This window comes from Brachyhypopomus gauderio, unplaced genomic scaffold (assembly GCF_052324685.1).
Source record: "Brachyhypopomus gauderio isolate BG-103 unplaced genomic scaffold, BGAUD_0.2 sc64, whole genome shotgun sequence".
Taxonomy (NCBI): domain Eukaryota; kingdom Metazoa; phylum Chordata; class Actinopteri; order Gymnotiformes; family Hypopomidae; genus Brachyhypopomus; species Brachyhypopomus gauderio.
In genome coordinates this window covers 1252577-1268576 of record NW_027506885.1, presented here as the reverse complement: position 1 = coordinate 1268576, position 16000 = coordinate 1252577, and the positions used below count along the sequence as shown (strand labels likewise).

At 45.1% G+C, this 16000-nt stretch overlaps 1 protein-coding gene across 2 annotated transcripts in view; it reads left to right on the top strand.

Moving 5' to 3' along the window:
* The window catches only part of ccbe1 (collagen and calcium binding EGF domains 1), a 47749-nt gene extending 40592 nt beyond the window's left edge, over window positions 1-7157 (top strand). For both annotated transcript variants that reach the window (XM_076988846.1, XM_076988848.1), the window contains 3 exons: window positions 4463-4498; window positions 5746-5781; window positions 6715-7157. In XM_076988846.1, the coding sequence (XP_076844961.1) occupies window positions 4463-4498; window positions 5746-5781; window positions 6715-6975 (333 nt within the window). In that variant the 3' untranslated portion in view covers window positions 6976-7157. The remainder of the gene's footprint in view (window positions 1-4462; window positions 4499-5745; window positions 5782-6714) is intronic.
* Window positions 7158-16000: the final 8843 nt, after the last annotated feature.

The following is a 16000-nucleotide window of genomic DNA, read 5'->3' as shown; positions in this document are numbered from 1 at the left end:
TGAGACCCAGGATAGGGTTTAGTTGAGACCCAGGATGGGGTTTAGATTATACACTACAAAATTGCTCACAAGCAGAACGTCTCTGTTTATTTGAACAGACATGGATATTTAGAGTGAAATACTAACAGTCCGGCTGGGCGGCATATTCTGGAATACAACAAATTCCAAAAAAAACAGACAATTCTTAAAGCGTGGAAGTTGACGTCCCTTAGAGACCAAATAAAGAATGATTTCTGTTGGTGTTTCCTGGTTTTCCTTGAACCAGTTTAATTCAATCCCGCTGACGCCTCCCCTGCCCAGCACTGAGATTAGAGGCGAGTTGGGGAAGCAGCAGGTGTCCAGTTCCTGCGCAGGGTCCTGCTGTATCAGGTCCTGCCCAGCTGGGTCACCTCTGTCTGGGCTCCAGCCGGGACCTGCTGGCCTCGTCTCTGATCCCCTCAGCTGGGTTTCTGAAAGGCCACCTCTGCAGATGTGCCTGACTTTAGAGCATAATACACCCCCTCCTCTCTCAACCCTCTCTCCCTTTCTCTCCCTCTCTCTGCCACTCTCTCTCTCTCTCCCAATTTTACTGTTATGTTTTGCTTGTATGAAAAAACCTAGCTCTCTCTAGTCTTGCTATTATGAACTGAACACATGTACATTTTATTTTCAAACTCTACATTTCTCTGTGTGTATCTTCTGATCTCTCTCTCTCTCGCTCTCTCTCTCTCTCGCTCTCTCTCTCTCTCTCTTACTCAGTTGTCCCCTAATTTTTTTGTCCTTTTTCCATCACTGTTTGATTAATATCCTATTAAACAGCTGGTGGTTGGCCAAACCACATCAGCATCTTTGGGGTGTGTGTGTGTGTGTGTGTGTGTGTGTGTGTGTGTGTGTGTGTGTGTGTGTGTGTGTGTGTGTGTGTGTGTGTGTGTTGTGTGTGTGTGTGTGTGTGTGTGTGTGTGTGTGTGTCTCAGACTCTCAGCTGATAAATAGTAATTGCACTATGTGGAGAGGGGGCTGGACACATTACAGTGCAGGTTGTATTTTGCTTGGCTGCTGTAGTCCAGAGGTCCAGCGGATAACACGTCTGATAGTGTTGACCTTTTCACCCTCAGTACACTAGACCCCATCAGTCAAACGCTGCATGCCACTGAAGAAAAATGCCTATTTGACAAAGTGGTGTAGTGGTTCATGAGCACTAGACACAGAAACATTAGTGCTCAACACCCTCGAGCAGATCTTAGTAACATCAGGCGACCTTGAGTGTGTTAGAAATGTTTTCATTATTTATTTTCTTCCTTGAGAGTTGATAAATGTTCAAGCGTTACTGGCCTCTCAGGCTGGGGAGGAACATGATGTGTGTGGGGTGTGGTTGAACATTCATCTGTCACACTGGATCAGTAGTTGGGTCTGAGTGTACTGGCACCGTATTTGGTTTGTGTGTGTGTGTGTGTGTAGTGTGTGTGTGTGTGTGTGTGTGTGTGTGTGTGTGTGTGTGTGTGTGTGTGTAGCTCATTTGTATCAGATGCATGGATTCAGTGTGTATGCTGCAAGACATGGTTGATGTGGATTCAGTGTGAATTCTGGTTGATGTGGATTCAGTGTGAATTCTGGTTGATGTGGATTTAGTGTGAATTCTGGTTGATGTGGATTTAGTGTGAATTCTGGTTGATGTGGATTCAGTGTGAATTCTGGTTGATGTGGATTCAGTGTGAATTCTGGTTGATGTGGATTCAGTGTGAATTCTGGTTGATGTGGATTCAGTGTGAATTCTGGTTGATGTGGATTCAGTGTGAATTCTGGTTGATGTGGATTTAGTGTGAATTCTGGTTGATGTGGATTCAGTGTGTATGCTGCTCAAAATTAATTCAGTGTCAGTGTGAAAGTTTACTCTCCGTTTTCATACCATTTATGCATTTGCTCACATGGCCATGGTAACAACATGAGCTATGGTAGTTACATTTAAAAGTACATAAACAATCAAAAAGGGGGAAGATTACATACTTTAAACTTCAAAAACAAATGCATGAAAAAACATGCATGAAAAATATTGTAGTTCTTACAAAAAACACTGTAAAACAATAATAAAAAAACAGGAAGTGTAACGTGAAAAGCGCTATACAAATAAACTTTGATTGATTGATTAATATGTATAAGAAATGGCTTGTAACCCCAGTATGGTTTGAACTGTGGTCACCAATAGAGATTAATCAGAATCATCAAACGGTCATGAAGGATTTGATTGGATAGTAAATTAGACATGCCTACAATCAAATCAGTTTCTCACATCAATTCAAAATGATGAGTCTTAATACTTCTGTCCACCAGAGGGCAGTGTAAAGCCTCAATCCTTTTGAAGGTTCTAATCTGGCCCAGCTATGGAAATGAACGATTAATACGGTAGATCGGTTTCATGGTTTGGCACATTCCCTACTGCCACAATTTGTTGTAGACTCGTTGGATACCAGAATTTGAATCCAAGAGTGCTATTAGTACTCTGTCAAAATGTCCTACACGCAGTGCAGACGTGACACGACGTCTGACAGGCTTACATAGCTGCACTATGTTCAAAAACAGTGGGACGCTTGTACAGTACACCTAAAGGAGCTTATATAAGACACCCCATTCTACATCCATTGGCATGATTATGAGATTTGTCTCCCTTTGTAGCTATAACTGCCTCCAATCTGGGAAGCTTACAAGATGTTGGAGTGTGTCTGTGAGAATCTATGTACACTCATCCAGAACAGCGTTTGTAAGGTCAGACACTGGTGTTGGACGAGATGGCCTGCCTCACAGGGTCCGTCCCTAATTAATGCAGAATGTGCTTGATGAGGATGATGTCAGGGCTGCGTGCAGGCTAGTCCAGCCCAGCTCATCCACCCGGGCCTGTATGGATCTTGCTGGACCATTCAGGACCAGACTATTCCCACAAAATCAGAGGCATACGGTTGTCCGAAATGTCTTGCTATACTGAAGCATTAAGTTTTTCCTTCACTAGAACTGAAGGGCTTTGACTGATTGGCTCAGTGCAGCAGACAGGTAACCTTCTACTGGCATTCTCCAACCCCACCCTCATCCGCCCGTCTGCCAGGTGGAGAAAGGAGATTCAGGACTCCCAGAACTTGCTTCTGCTGCTTCAGAGTCCAATGGCGGTGTGGCGATGTGTCTGGCGGCGTAAGGTTTGCTTGTAGCTGCTCGGCCATGGAGACCCAGGCTATGAAGCTCCTGCCACTGTTTTTGCGCTGACGTTAATGCCAGGAGATCTGTGGTTTTTGAGTCAGCAGAGCGCTGGAGATCTTTGTGGAGATCAGTGCTCTGCACTGGGCAACCTGCTCTGTAACTGGACGTGGTCTTTAACTTTATGTGGTCTGCCAGTGTCCTGTAGTGGTCCCACGTTTCAGTAACACCACTCACTGTTCATTGGAGAATATGTGGAAGGGACAAAATTTGCAGCAATGGCGTACTCTCACAATACATTACAATAATATATAGTGTGTGTATGTATGTATATATATATATAGGGTTAGTGTTAGGGTTAGTGTGTGTGTGGTGGTGGGCCACATATGAAGAGGTATAAAATGATATGTCAAATATTAGGTATTAAGGTTAAATGTGGATTTAAAACTATAGCTTACTGAACTAGCAGGTAGGCTAACTCAGAGCTAGCTGAACTAGCAGGTAGGCTAACTCAGAGCTAGTGAACTAGCAGGTAGGCTAACTCAGAGCTAGCTGAACTAGCAGGTAGGCTAACTCAGAGCTAGTGAACTAGCAGGTAGGCTAACTCAGAGCTAGCTGAACTAGCAGGTAGGCTAACTCAGAGCTAGCTGGACTGAGGCAGCCATTCTTGTGGACTGAAATTCTCTGTAATGATGAGACCATAATTGTTTCTACTTGAAATTGTAATTTGGAACGTATATTGCATTGTTTATTATTTGACTTTGGCCAAAAAGCAAAGACAGTAACTTAGTTATTTTTAAAAATTTCAGAAGTTTATAAAATGATGCTAGATATCTTGAGCAAACTGGAAATGGCTATCTTTTCATTTTATCAAAATATTATTAAACTTATCTGACACCAAAATGTGTGTGCGTGTGTGTGTGTGTGTGTGTGTGTGTGTGTGTGTGTGTGTGTGTGTGTGTGTGTGTGTGTGCCTGTGTGCGTGTGCGTGTGCGTGTGTGTGTGCCTGTGTGCGTGTGTGTGTGTGTGTGTGCCTGTGCGTGTGTGTGTGTGTGTGTGTGTATGTGCGTGTGTGCGTGCATGTGTGTGTGTGTGTGTGTGTGTGTGTGTGTGTGTGTGTGCCTGTGTGCGTGTGCGTGTGCGTGTGTGTGTGTGTGTGTGCCTGTGTGCGTGTGTGTGTGTGTGTGCCTGTGTGCGTGTGCGTGTGCGTGTGTGTGTGTGTGTGTGTGTGTGTGTGTGTGTGTGTGTATGTGCGTGTGTGCGTGCATGTGTGTGTGTGTGTGTGTGTGTGTGTTTCCCACAGGGTCCCCCCGGTGCTCCTGGCACTGCCGGCATGAAGGTACAGTATGTCCAGACCTGCTGCCCACTACTCCACAACCTTCCAGGCCCATAGCTGTGTTCCTCAAACAGTAACAGAACAAACCCACCAATCAGTCATGAAATAAACCATGTGGACAGCAAAGAGCAGTAGAGGGAGATTTCACTGAATTAAATAGCTGCTTTGTGAGTGGATGAATGTAACTTAAAAGGCCCTTTCGTAAGTATCTCCAAACACTTAAGCGTAATTGTAAATGACACTTTGTCATTAATTACACTGTGGATCTTCAAGAGACCAAACGTTTTCCATCTGAAAACATGTTTGTTGCAACTGTGCTCGTATCATGTTGATCTGTGAAGCTTAGAGCAAACGCCACACAATCCAACGAACAAACGTGAGGTTAGCGCTGCTGCTTTGCCAAAGATCTGAGTTAGAACTCACATTCTTCACAAAACCCATAAAGTACACATGTGCACCAGATTAATCTTTTAAAACTTCAAATATTTACAAACATTAGGTCCAATTCAGCTGACAATATGTAGATCATTCAAGAATGCGGGTCTCTAGTAAAGAAGACTATGGATTTAAATGTGTGGTTCTGAATTCTCAGCCAGCAAGTGTCTTATGTGTGCCGCCTCTGATCTTGTTTGCCTAGCCTAGTTTGTGTGTGCAGCAGTTCAAGGTCAGCACAGAGGTGTGTGTGCACACACGCACACACACACACACACACCACCCATCTAACAGACGATGTTTGTAGCCAGAGCTTTACTATTATGTTTTTCAGCTTCTCAAACACAAATCAGGAACATCTGGTATAGACCACTACCCGTTCCTGACCCCGTGACCTTACCCTAATTCTTGTAGTGGGGGGGGGGGGGGGGGGGGGGGGTCGTCAGGCCTCTCTGTCTGCCTGTGTGGCACTTACCTTCATACCTCAGTCCAAATGAGCTAGAGACCAGCTTCAAATGGGCCGCAAAAACCAGCACTAACATAACATTTACACAAACTCCACCGTCGTTTCCACTTTTTGGGTTTGTATTGCGGGAGATTTGCAGCTCGGGTGGGTGATCTCAGGCCGGGGGGGGGTCTCACTCGAGGGGGAAGCGTCAGTGGCGGTGTGTGGGTTTCCAACGTTTCGAAGACTGGCTTGTTTTTTCAGACGTGATGGCGTTACTGGGAGATAGCTGAGTAATAACTGGTCCTGCAAGGCTTCTTGTGGTTTCTTCACTGTAATCCCACTGACACAAATATTTGTTTGGATTCTCCAGGGAGAAAGAGGAGCTCCTGGACCTTCTGGACCTCCAGTAAGTACATCTAACAATCTTCTCCTCAGGGTGTTAGATGTGTCTGTAATCTTCTCATGGTGTTACATGTGTCTGTAATCTCCTCATGGTGTTAGATGTGTCTGTAATCTCTATACCAGATGCTCCTTTCTAATCTGTCTGTAGAGGCCTCTAGACCTGTCTGTACGCCTGTCTTCAGCTCATCTATCATGGGTGTCATGGATTCAGGTCTTTATATCTCGTGTCTTTCATTGTGGTGCATTTGGAGGTGCTATCAAAAGTAAGCGTGAGAGTCACTGTGCTGCTTTAAACACAGTAGACCACGCAGAAGAGACATGGGGGGGGGGGGTTAGTTCTGGTGTTCAGGACGAGCGGAGCACTTTGTAAGGCAGTGTGCACATGACCCTTCCACAAGGGGGAAAGACCTCCTGCTAGGGGCTGTCAGGAAGACCCCCAGGACCTGTCAGCACATCGTACCCCCGCTATTGGGAGAGGACCGGACTGGACGATTCTCATTGGAGGAGACCTGGATTGGCTCCTCCCACAGAGGAGGAGCCCATCTATCCTGGACTCCAGAGACATGTCTCATCCTCCGTGTTTTCGCTGTTACATCCTGCAGGATGTTTTTTGGGGAGGTTTACATGTGGTAGCTGATGGAAATGTGGGGAGGAGAAGGGAGAGTTCTGGTTTGGCCTGGTGTGTTCGGGGGTCAAAGGTCATCAGACACCTCCCTCACTACAACACATTGCTGACATAGCTGGAAAGGTGAGGGTGGTGCGGGAAGCCAGAAGGTTCTTCAGTGAGGATTTAGGAGAGATGTTCTTTACTACCGATTCTAGTCACAAGTGCTATCTGTCAGTAAATTTACACCTTGTGACAGAGTTAACAAGCTGCAAGAGACATGAGTTGTGTTGCTATGTGTGTTGTGATGTTTTGCCCTACTTCCTTGGCCAGGGCCCTCCAGGATCCTTTGACTTCCTGTTACTGCTAATGGCCGACATCCGTAATGACATCGCTGAGCTGCAGAGGAAAGTGTTTGGCAGGCAGATGCATTCTCCTGGAGAGGACTTCCCCGTCACCCCAGACTATTGGAAGGACAGTCAGGAGAGCCTGGACTTTGGCTCTGGGGAAGACTACAGATCCCAGAATCCTCCCAGGGGCAAGAGAAAGAGGAAATCCCCCAGCACTTTAACAGATCCTGCCTGGAACATCTGAGACTGGCATGGAGGAGCACCTGACTGCAGAAAGAGAAGAACTAACTTTAACCAGAGAGGACGGTGTAGATATCACAAAAAATTATTTAACTTCATAATCTTTTATGGAAGACATGAATGTATCTCATTGTATGAAATTCTATTTTTTTAACATAAACATAAAAGATGTATATATTTATAGTATTTCACTGTGTCCGTCATACAAATAACAGGACGTATTCATGACTGGGTCACGCCTACCTCGTTCTGGATGGTGAATTTACGTATTTATTTACACATGAGCCTTGTGTGTAATCAACACACATGCGCGTGCAGGTTATCCGAACTTTGAGAGCCTTCTAGAACTAAGAGGAGGAGCTTTGATGTTTGGGTGTGGAGTGACATTGGTCCGCTGGGTACTGCCACACCTACTCTGATCCTTATTCCCTCTCTCTCTCTCTCTCTCTCTCTCTCTCTCTCTCTCACACACACACACACACACACACACACAATGTTTTCTGCAATTACCCAACATGGAAGTGATTGATCTATTAGGCAGTAGGGAGAGGCTACTACAGTGTCATGAAAACAGCGCCATTTGTTATTCCGAATTCTATTTGAACTCGAGCTGACGCCAAGTATCGCTTTACTATGTCGGATAATTGGCACACCTCGATCCGAAGTGCAATCAGTCTTCACGGTCTGTAACGCCACATCCTGTCCACGTGAGCGGCCTGTCGCGTGCAGGTCTGGCACGCATTAGTAATCTCACTACTGCGTCACAGGCCCTGCAGCGCGCTCGCGCACTCTCCTACCCAGGCGAACGTGGGCTCGAGCTCCATCTCTCCACCACGTGCACGGTACAGGGGTGAACACACACCGTTAAAGCGGGTGAAACCTCCCATCCTGGCGGTGTTCACGCTCAGATTGCACACTTCCCCACGAGAGCAGCTCCGTAATGGGCCGTGTGGCGAGAGAAAGTCAACCTTTAGATGTGAAAAACACGGACTTCATCAACCCTTATTTCCCACCGAGACTAGAACAACACCGGCTGATTTCTGCATTTGAGGAACAGACATTTTAATGAAGCGCTGTATAAACAAACACTGTGATTGTGATAAAGCTGGCGGTTCATTCGTGTTGAGTTATCCTCTCACGGCCGATACAGAGTGCGTAATGTTTTGTCAGGTCCAAAGTTACAGGTTACAGAATAAAATATTTTATACGCTTTGCATTTACAATATAAACAGATCAAAGCGTTGTGCCGTAAATTTCTGTTACATTTGAACAGCTGTTTCTTACATTTTATAGAATAAACCAAAGTAATAATCATTGCTGTCTTGCATGGAGAATGTTACCTATTGTAAGAAAAAGTATTTCCTGTTTGGCAGGATGGCCCGGGAGTTCTGGATGTACATTTCTGTTGTTCGGGTGTGCGACGGAGACGAGGATTTACCTAAACCTAATGTAGCCACTAGGTGGCGCCAGTGACACAGTGCTGCTCTTTTCAGATTCAGGAATAAAATGAGCAGTGACAGCACTTGCCCATAAGGTGGCAGCAGAGACCCAGAGACCAGTGCTGTTCAAATCCGGATGTCAGATCCAGTGTGTAATTGATCCAGTGCAACTGCAATCCAGTTTTTAACTGATTCATATAACAATTTTGGCCACTTTCTCACACCGGACGCCTTGGTACAGGCAGGATGCCAAGCTGTTATACTGGGCCCATGGGGATTTGAATACCTCTGCCCCAGACATCCAGTGAATCTGGGTTAGAATGAGTTCTTGTAAGGACTCTGGCTGCTGTGTTCTGTACAAGTCATTGTTAATTCGGTTACTTTTTACAGCATTAGAACAGTACTACAATACTGCAGTCTTGATGAGACTAAAGCCTAGATCAGTGTCTCTGTATCTGATAAGAAAAAACATGTAATACTCTGGGAAGCTCAACTAGTAGTCTCTACCTGTACATTCGGTGAGTCACTATAAAGTTCTGTCTCCGCCTCTATATCCAGTTCTACTAGTAGCCTTCACCTGTATATCCAGTGAGTCACTATGAAGTTCTCTTATGTGTCTCCACCTCTATATCCAGTGAGTCTCTGTGAAGTTCTCCTAGGTGTCTCCACCTCTTTCAGGAGGGTCTTTTTGAAGGTGTCAGCCCTGATCCCTATGAAGGTGCCCATACTGCTCTTCTGGAGAGAGGGTGTGTTTGGTGATGGGTGAGGGTGTGTTTGGAGATGGGTGAGGGTGTGTTTGGTGAAGGTGAGGGTGTGTTTGGAGATGACTGTTGGATGAGTGTCTCTTCTGTATCTAACAGGCTGACCAGGACAGTGTGTTCTGGCTTCAGCTGTGCTGCCTACAGCCACATGGAGACCTGGAGAGTGTGTGCAGTTGAACATACACTACGTTTTCATCTGCTGTGCTGTGGAATCAGCAGAAGGAGATTGAAAACTTCACAGTTGGTGAGACACTATGAAACTGAGGGTTTGTTTTTTCTTGTTTTGTGTACAAAGTGGCATAGAACTCAAAAGCCAAAGAGGAGACATGAGAAAGCACAGATCCTTTCTGCTGTTTTATTTATTCAAGGAAATCCCACACCCTAATCCTAACACCAACCCTAACACTAACCCACACCTTAACCCTAACACTAACCCACACCTTAACCTTCACCCTAACACTAACACCAACCCTCACCCTAACACTAACCCTCACCCTAATCCTAACACTAACCCACACCTTAACCCTAACACTAACCCACACCTTAACCTTCACCCTAACACTAACACCAACCCTCACCCTAACACTAACCCTCACCCTAATCCTAACACCAACCCTAACACTAACCCACACCTTAACCTTAACCCTAACACTAACACCAACCCTCACCCTAACACTAACCCTAATCCTAACACCAACCCTAACACTAACCCACACCTTAACCTTAACCCTAACACCAACCCTCACCCTAACACTAACCCTCACCCTAGCCTGACCCAGTCACCTCAGACACTTGCACAGTTGCTTCTGTGAAAAACATTATCTGATTTTCTCAATAATAACATTATAATGTATTTATATAAGCCAGCATGTCCCCATTACTGAACTGGCACACATGCAAAATATCCACATATCCACAAAATATCCACAGGAATATAAGTTTAATGTTAGCTGCAGTTATATATTACAGCTACAGAGCACAAAGTGAATTAATTTATAGCACAAATTAGATTAGATTACCATAGCAGATTAGCCAGGTCTCTAGGAACAGAAGACGCTTTCTCAGCAGACACCCAGAAGGCCCTTTAAACTCGACGAGCATCACAGATGTTGTACTGTTGATACATAAAGATTGACCTGCAGTGGGTGGGGGTTCAACTTCGCCTGTCTGACACGTTGCCTCGTTGAAGGGTCATGGGGTCGGATTCCTAGCAAGGACCCATGCTGTCATACTGGTGATCTCCTGGGGCTCGGCCCGTAGAGCAGGTTGGTCAAGGTTCTAGCAACGCCACAGTCCTGGGGTCAGAGAACACGTCCTGTGTGTAGTATACTGACACACTCACGTCAGTGGAGAACTGACACATTGTGGAAACAATGTAAAATGACTGGGAGTGTCTACATGTTCGGATATTATTATTATTATTATTACACTACATCTGTCATTACTGCACTGACTTCACCTCATCCGTCGTCCGAGTGGATCTGTGCCACTTTCTGCTGTGCTGTTCTTACAAGTATTAAACGATGTCATTACATTAATTCAACAGCACCTGGGGGGTGGGGGGGGGGGGGGCTACAGGCCCCTGACTTGTTTAATTGTGCTGCTGTATTTACATGTTGTTGATTAATGGGCACAAAGGCGCTGTTGTGCAGGGCAGCGCTCCACTTGGGCGGTTCTGAACGTGCTGCAATTAACATGAGCTAAGACGGCCTTCACGCAGGTGAAAACAGCACAGACTGCCCCCTTCATGCAATTAAAATAGAAGAGAAGGAGATGAGGAGAGGTTGTGTGCAGGGGTGGAGGAGGAGGGGTGGAGGAGGAGAGGTGGAGCTGAATGGGAAAGAACGGAATTTGGCAAGAAATTTCTGTAAAATCCCAGCTGGAAGTAATTAATGGAGAAGTGATTAGTGTATAAGGGTCGGCCTGAACAGATCTCAAATATTTGCTGAAGTGCCTCTAATTATATCTCACTGGCTGCGACCCTTGTTATTTAGAACCGCCCACTAAGGGAGGGGGAGGGGCTTGGTGGGAGGGGCCTGGTGGCCGTTTCCCTCTGCTCACACACCACCCAAACTAATGTGTAATGGCACAGGCACAAAGAGTGGTGAAATAAAGAGCTTAATGAGGTCATTGTAGTAGCAGGGCTCCCCCAGGCCGGCAGGAGCGTTCAGCCCTGATCGAGGAAATTAGGGTTTCACTCTGTGTTAATTAATGATGTTAAGAGATTAAGTGAAAGCACTAAATTAACTGCCCCAAAAAACTCTCATTATGAGAAGAAATCTACATTCCTCCACTGTGTAATTACAGGATAGGAGACGTTTAATTCGAATGAGGTGAAAGACATTTCTTTTCATTTTTAGACAGAGAGGTAGAAGAGTAGGCAGAGTGAACGTGTCCTCCGGTTTAACATTAGGTTTAAGGAAGCATTTGGTACACAATAGCTGAATGGGAACAGGGGAAGAGCCTTCAGTTGTGGATGCAGGTTAAGGGATGAATAGTGGGTCACTCCCTTGCTCCCTTGCTCCCTTCCTCCCTCACTCTCTCCCTCCCTCACTCTCTCCCTCCCTCACTCCCTTCCTCCCTCACTCTCTCCCTCCCTCACTCTCTCCCTCCCTCACTCTCTCCCTCCCTCACTCCCTTCCTCCCTCACTCTCTCCCTCCCTCACTCTCTCCCTCCCTCACTCCCTTCCTCCCTCACTCTCTCCCTCCCTCACTCTCTCCCTCCCTCACTCCCTTCCTCCCTCACTCTCTCCCTCCCTCACTCTCTCCCTCCCTCACTCTCTCCCTCTACCACATAGTCCAGGGAGACTTTGCTTCTTCACACAACAAAACTGGTCTGAGAGAGAAAGAGAAAGAGAAGAGGCACTTTGAGAGGTTAAGGAAAGAGAGTGAAGGGAAAACAGATGGCATAAAATAGAGAGAGAGAGAGAGAGAGAGAGGGAGAGGAGGGTGTCAGACCTGTTCATGCACTACACACTGAGCATTCATAAATGACCTTGTGCTTCTAGAGAGCGTATGCTAGCCTGCCCCCCCTTTCAGCTGGGTTATCTTTAGCCAGGTTTTGTCTTCTCTAATTGGAGCTGATGAGGGACTAATTGGTTGCTTTTTTACAAAGCGCAGTGCTCAAGCAGTGGCAGGCGGAGACGGGCCGCATGAGTGAAGTTAATGAGAAGCTCTGCACACATAAAGGGCCTCGTCCAACAGGAAGGGGTAGAGGAAAGCTGCACAGATCCCTTTGTTTCTCCCTTCTTTTGCGTGCAGGTATCTGAAAAGCATGCTGGGAAGACGGGAGCAGAGGGGAGCTGGGTCCTGAGCACTTGTGGAGATAAAGGAAGCCATTCTGTATTGTTAGGGGCCTCATTTCAGTGTGTCCATGAATACGTAGGAGAAGAGAGGGAGGGAGAAAATCTCTGAATACACTTTAGTTTGACTGAATGGTGAGAAAGGGCTTCACACACACCCATACAGGTCTGTGTTGAGACACTTTAAGGTAATGTTTGAATACATGCACACACACACACACACACACACACACACACACACACACACACACACACACACACACACACAGGTCTGTGTTGAGACACTTTAAGGTAATGTTTGAATACATGCACTTTCACTCCCTCGCTCTCTCTCTCTCTCTCTCACACACACACACACACACGCGCACACACACACACACACACACACACACAGGTCTGTGTTGAGACACTTTAAGGTAATGTTTGAATACATGCACACACACACACACACACACACACACACACACACACACACACACAGGTCTGTGTTGAGACACTTTAAGGTAATGTTTGAATACATGCACTTTCACTCCCTCGCTCTCTCTCTCTCTCTCTCTCTCTCACACACACACACACACACGCGCACACACACACACACACACACACACACACACACACAGGTCTGTGTTGAGACACTTTAAGGTAATGTTTGAATACATGCACACACACACACACACACACACACACACACACAGGTCTGTGTTGAGACACTTTAAGGTAATGTTTGAATACATGCACTTTCACTCCCTCGCTCTCTCTCTCTCTCTCACACACACACACACACACACACACGCGCACACACACACACACACACACACACACACACAGGTCTGTGTTGAGACACTTTAAGGTAATGCTTGAATACATGCACTTTCACTCCCTCACTCTCTCTCTCTCTCTCACACACACACACACACACACACACACTGTTAGGCAGAATGAACACACACAAGAGTAAATCTAAACAAGGGAAACTCCAACACACACAGTACATGAAGCAATTCATGTTTGCTTCAGTACTGTTGAAACATGGACATTATCATGTCTGGATCATACATTAGTGATGTCACTCCCCAAGAGTGTCCTGCTGTCTGACGTGATGTTAAAAATATGTTTTCACTCCTGTCTCATATTCTGCCAGATTCAGCAGTTAAATCTCCACTGTATTATAAGTTCAACACACACATCATCCAGACTGTGGTAACCATGGTTACATCTGTGTTTTCAAGTTGGTGGCGGTTCGTGGTTTGTTTTGCTGTGTTGACGCTTGTTTTGTGTGTTTGTGAATGAGACGTGACAGCTACCATGAGCTCACCCTCTGGTGTCCTGCTGTGAGGTCAGAAAACTGTGACCCATCCTTCCACTACTAACTGGTTGAGGGGACACAGTTACATACAACATAAAGAGTGTGTTGGGTTGCGTGTGTTAGGATGGATGTGTTGGGTTGGGTGTGTTGGGATGGGTGTGTTGGAGCTGTAGTGCTCGATGCACTTTTGTCTTGGTAATCAAGCCCATGTTGCTTTTGCTGATGACATCCAGTAGTTTTCTCCAAGGTCCTGTAATTGGCTGGCCAAATATTTGCCCTGACTAATTTGTAGTGGCATTCTCATACTAAGTAATCCATGAGCACTTGACAAACCTCATTGTGTCTGAGTTAAAGTTCCATTTACATCTCTATTGTCATTTAAATCACACATTTCCTTCTAATGGTGAGACTTAACTTCTTAATGAACGCCTGATGGTAAAAAACAGAGCTAATGACGCTACCAGGAGTCCAATGGAATATGAATAGCACATAAAGACCCCACAGAGCAAGAACAACCAGACCCGAGCTTTTCATAAACCTGCCATTCACAAACCCATTTCTCACCACCTGTTGGGTTTATTTTTCTTTCAGTCTTTGTGAATCTCAGGGGCATCTTTTTGTTTGTTTGTTTGTTTGTTTGTTTGTTTGTTTGTTTGAGTAATCAGTTGGTTGGTTGGATTGATGGTTTTATAATCAATGTCCTAAACTTTTAATATTTATTAAACTAGTATTGGAACATTTAAATAGAATTTGAAGCCATACAAATTGGTATTTAGGCACATTTGGTAATTTTGTAAAATTGGTCAATTGTGATCATCATCATTCATTTTTACAAGACCTCGATTAAATAAATAAAAATAACAATGTAGATTTATATGCTACCCCAGAGCAGGGCTATTGCCCCTGTTGCCCCAGAGCAGGGCTATTGCCCCAGTTGCCCCAGAGCAGGGCTATTGCCCCAGTTGCCCCAGTGCAGGGCTGCTCCACACTCCAGATTGGTGTGTTCTGCTCAGCTCATGGGCACTGGGTCATGTGGGCTCTAGTGTCTTTAATGTGTCAGGCTCCAGAAACCAGCAGCAGTGCAGGTTGGGGCTGACCTCAGAGCACAGGTCACAGTCTCCAGTCTACCTCATTAGTGCTGAAGCGTGGGGGTGGGCGAGGGGGGGGGCACGTCTCCCACCACCTGCAATGTCTTTCAGGTCATGCACATGACCAATTATTCAAAAAACTGGATAGCAAATATTTCAGTATTCAGCAAACATAAGAAAATTATATGATGTGCCGTCACTGCCAAATAAGAAATAAAAGAGTAAACAAATAAATGTTTTAACAAATTAATTAAACAGAAGATCCATTATTCCACTTAAAACCCTTCAAGTAATACCTGCAACCTCGCGTTGTGTATGTACTATCTCCTGTTAGTCTGTGGAAGTAGGATACATGGACAGCAGGACACACGGACAGCAGAACAGATGGACAGCAGGACACACGGACAGCAGGACACACAGACAGCAGGATACACGGACAGCAGGACGCCAACAGCAGAACAGATGGACAGTACAGTTTAGCCAGGGTCCTGAGACCTGACACTTTCTTCATCATCTTAAACACACCAAGTATATTAGGTTTTATATTTAGGTATATTATATTTAGGTTTAAAAGAGTCATTAATGTGATTTACCAGGTTTTTAAGTCAGTGAAATGGGACAGTCATTCTCTGGCCATTTTAAATCTTTTTTATGTATACCTGGAAAATGTGACTTGGTCTGCCTCTTTCAAGACGGCCAAATGTGGTTGTAAAATGGCATAAAACTAGGCAACTTGAGTTAGCGTTGCCATACATCAGCAGAACAACAAGGCATCATCAAATAAGAGGCGTTCTGGGAGGTTTGGTCACGTGCTGCTCGGCTCTCCAAACCCACGTGCAGTTTGGTACTTGAGTTTCATTGACATTTTGAGAGTTCCTATAAGCTTTCAAATTATGCGCTAAACTAAAGCTAAGATTGTATTCCTGAGAACTAGAATAACGACCATTAGCAATAACAAAAAGAACAAAACAAAAACAATAATAATAATATAATTGGTTTTAGTTACTAAAATAATTAAATTCAGTGTTTCATAATATCTTTATTCGCTAAATAGCGTTTACATTTTAATTAAAAACGTAAACCACTTAAATTTAAACATATATGCAGTCACACTGACTGAAACGCATACTTTA